Here is a 3,509-nt window from a genome sequence, read left to right as displayed (position 1 = left end):
TACAAAAAATAGTAAATAAAAATAGAAAAGATACAGAACTTCACTGATCAAAATGTTAGGAATTCAACAATGGTTACATTGCATATTGTTGTCTTCAAATTAATTGTTCAGATTACTAGGTATAAACTTGTTAGATTGGCAAAAAAATTATAGAAAATAAAAAGGAGAAAAAATGTAGCATGATATATGTTTTATGCTCCTGCATAGAGTTTTACAGTTCTGTCTGCATGAGCGTCTCACATTTTGACTTGGTGCTGTAGCAGGCAGCTGGCTCGCCCTGATGGTGGGCTCTGGTCCAGCTTCAGGACTTTAGGGTTTCTTAGTCATTCTAGCAGTGGAAGGGAGCAATGGAGAACAGCCTACCAGTCATCTCCCCCATTCTTCCTCACCTCCCCCACCCCAGTGGGAGGCTTCATCATGGAAACTCACTGAGGCTCCAGATGGGTGAAAGGGATGCAAGGAACCAGAGGATGAGTGCAAGTGTGGGAAGATGACAGCGCACCTAGGGAAGGAGAACTGTGGGTGTGGAGAGGAGTCCCTGAGGGCGGGATGAGCGGGGGCTTTCCCAGCAGGAGCGAATGATCACAGTACGATGCAGATAACGTACCTGTAAGTCGTTTGCTGGAATGACTAATGCAATTGTACATGTCTTGTGAATTGGAAGCTTGAGCAGAAGCTCAGACACACTGGTCCTAAGTCCCACACTTCACCTTTTTCTCTGTGAACATCTTGCAATAATAATGTCTCCAAAGCATCTTTTTCAAGTAAAATTAGATTTCTCAACAATTGAAATAATATGAAGTGTTAGGTTGTTAATCTTTGATGCTGAGTGAATACATACTGCCTAAGTGAAGATTGAATAATAAACAAGTAGTTAATTGGTTTATGCTCTGTGCAGTGAACTGCTAACACACTCTGCTGTTTTATAGACTCTCACCTCCTGGCCAGCAGCACTCCTGAACTGAGCCCATGGCCAGCACAACTAACGTGACCGAGTTCATCATCACCGGGCTCTTCCAGGATGCACAGGTGCAGAGAGTGTGCTTCGTGTTCTTCCTTCCCGTGTACCTGGCCACGCTGGTGGGCAACGGCCTCATCGTCCTGACGGTCAGTGTCAGTGACAGCCTGCGCTCCCCCATGTACTTCTTCCTGGGCTACCTGTCCCTGGTGGAGATCTGTTACTCCTCCACTGTGGTCCCCAAGTTCATCGCGGATCTACTTGTCAAGATGAAAACAATTTCCTTCAAGGGCTGTCTGGCTCAGATCTTCTTCTTTCACTTCTTTGGGGTTGCTGAGATCCTCCTGCTCACAGTCATGGCCTATGACCGCTACGTGGCCATCTGCAAACCCCTTTACTACACAGTTATTATGAGCCGACCTGTGTGTTACCGCTTGGTGACTGGCTCCTGGCTGGGGGGCTTTTTTCATTCTATAATTCAGATTCTTATCACCATCCCTTTGCCCTTCTGTGGTCCCAATGTGATTGACCACTACTTCTGTGACCTCCATCCCTTATTCAAGACTGCATGCACTGACACTTTTATGGTTGGAATTATTATGTTTGTCAACAGTGGATTATTCTCTGTGTTTTCCTTTCTTTTCTTGGTGTGCTCCTACGTCATCATCCTGGTCAGCTTGAGGAACCATTCTGCAGAGGGCAGGCGCAAAGCCCTGTCCACCTGTGCCTCTCACATCACTGTGGTCCTCTTGTTTTTTGGACCTGCCATCTTCCTCTACTTGCGCCCCTCTTCCACCTACACTGAGGACAAGCTGGTGGCTGTGTTCTACACAGTCATCACCCCCATGCTAAACCCCATCATCTACACACTCAGAAATGCAGAAGTGAAAATGGCCATGAGGAAGTTGTGGGGCAAGTCTGTGAACTTCATGGTGAAATAGAAATGAAAACATGTTAGGCAAAATCTCAGAGTGACTAAAAAGTCAATCTGACTTTAGTCAACTGTGAAGGAATAAGGCAGAAGTTAATCTCTTTATGATTTTTTGTTGTGTTTTAATTGATCTCACTTTAATTCCATGGTATTATATCAAGCCCTGCCACTGTTGTCACTATTTTGGATTAGATTAAAATTAAGATCTTTTTCATCTGTATTGTAAGAGTCTGTAGTGTAAGTTATATAGGATTCTAGATGGGTTTCCTTACCTGGAGTGGAATTTTCCCCGTCACCTTTTGGCTGTGTGCCTTTCTTCACATTACCTCTGGTATTTGTGTGCTGTGCTACATGGGAAGATTGAAGCACTTGGAGACAGAAGTCCATGCATTGCCTTGTTCTCCCCACCAGGGAGGTCCTGGTGGTCTCAGGAAGGCTTCTGTGTATCATTGGTTACCTCTTCCTGTTAGCCTGAATTTATGAAAGGAAGTTTACTTCATGAGGGAGAGGGGTATTATTAGAATGTAAATGTCTTTGGGAGACAAAATACAAAAGTCAAATCAGCACAGTTTCATGAGACTCTTATGTCTAGACCATGGTGGTCTGTGCTATGTGTCATTGAGCACTGCAGTTAGGGATGCCTTTGGTTGCAAGTAAGGTTCAACCTGTTGAACTTTGTCCTCAGGCAAATGCGTCACATGCCTTGCCTCTCATCTGTCCTTGTGTGACCTGAGAGTTAAGAATGGCTTTATACATTTTTTTTTTCCGGTACTGGGGATTGAACTCAGGACCCTGTGCTGGCTTTATACGTTTGAATGATGGCAAGAAATGAAGTCATTATTTTGCAGAGTGCAAGAGCTACATAAAATTAAAATTTTGGTGTCCAAAGTAAAGTTTCATTGGATGACCTCCATGTCTGTATTTGGTGTGCTATCGTGTCTGTTTCTATGCTATGATTGCAGAGCTGAGTAGCTGTGGCAGAGACTTTGAAGTTTGCAAAGCCTGAAATATTAGTACTTAACATTTTTCAGAGCAAGTTTGCCCTTGGTTTTAGCCATAATATCACTTATTGCTTGCCTAAGATGTTTGGGGGCCGGAGGTCCCAGGTGTGCATCTGCTGCTGTGATGGCAGCACACTGGTTTGGCGCCTCCTCAGCTCCTAGGCTCCACCACCATGTTTGTTTGCCCTTGAAATATGGCAGCAGCTCCACGTATCATCATGAGAGGCCCACTTTATTTTGTGAAATATTCCTGAGAACCTCTAGCATAGTTTCTCTTACTTTTATACTGACTAGTGTAACCTAAGCCATATGTCTACCTTCAGATGCTGTAGAGGATGAGAGAGGGACAACAGATGGTACACAGACAGGTACAGCATCTGCCCCAGGTTGGGACATTGCTGCTTGATGCTCCAGGGTCTGTCCTGAAATGGAAGCAGCTGCCATGTACTGTCACATACACCTCATGTGAGGTGGTTTCTGGGCAGGAGATGAACCTGCTACATGATGTGGCTAAAGATTTGATGCTGATTTCAGGCTGAGTGAATGAGTCCCACTCCACCACTCTATGACTGTGCAACTTTTAGAGTGGCCAAAGTACTCTGTGGTTCACACCATGGCA

General features: G+C 44.7%; 1 protein-coding gene across 1 annotated transcript; it reads left to right on the top strand.

Moving 5' to 3' along the window:
- The first annotated feature begins 969 nt into the window (after window positions 1-969).
- Window positions 970-1,899, top strand: LOC101580695 (olfactory receptor 4B1-like). The gene has a single exon (XM_004627271.1). It carries the CDS (start codon window positions 970-972, stop codon window positions 1,897-1,899), a length of 930 nt encoding a protein of 309 aa, XP_004627328.1.
- Window positions 1,900-3,509: the final 1,610 nt, after the last annotated feature.

The sequence above is a fragment of the Octodon degus genome, unplaced genomic scaffold (assembly GCF_000260255.1).
Source record: "Octodon degus isolate 3935 unplaced genomic scaffold, OctDeg1.0 scaffold00018, whole genome shotgun sequence".
NCBI lineage: Eukaryota > Metazoa > Chordata > Mammalia > Rodentia > Octodontidae > Octodon > Octodon degus.
Note: the sequence above shows the minus strand (reverse complement) of the source record. Positions and strands in the feature narration are given on the sequence as shown.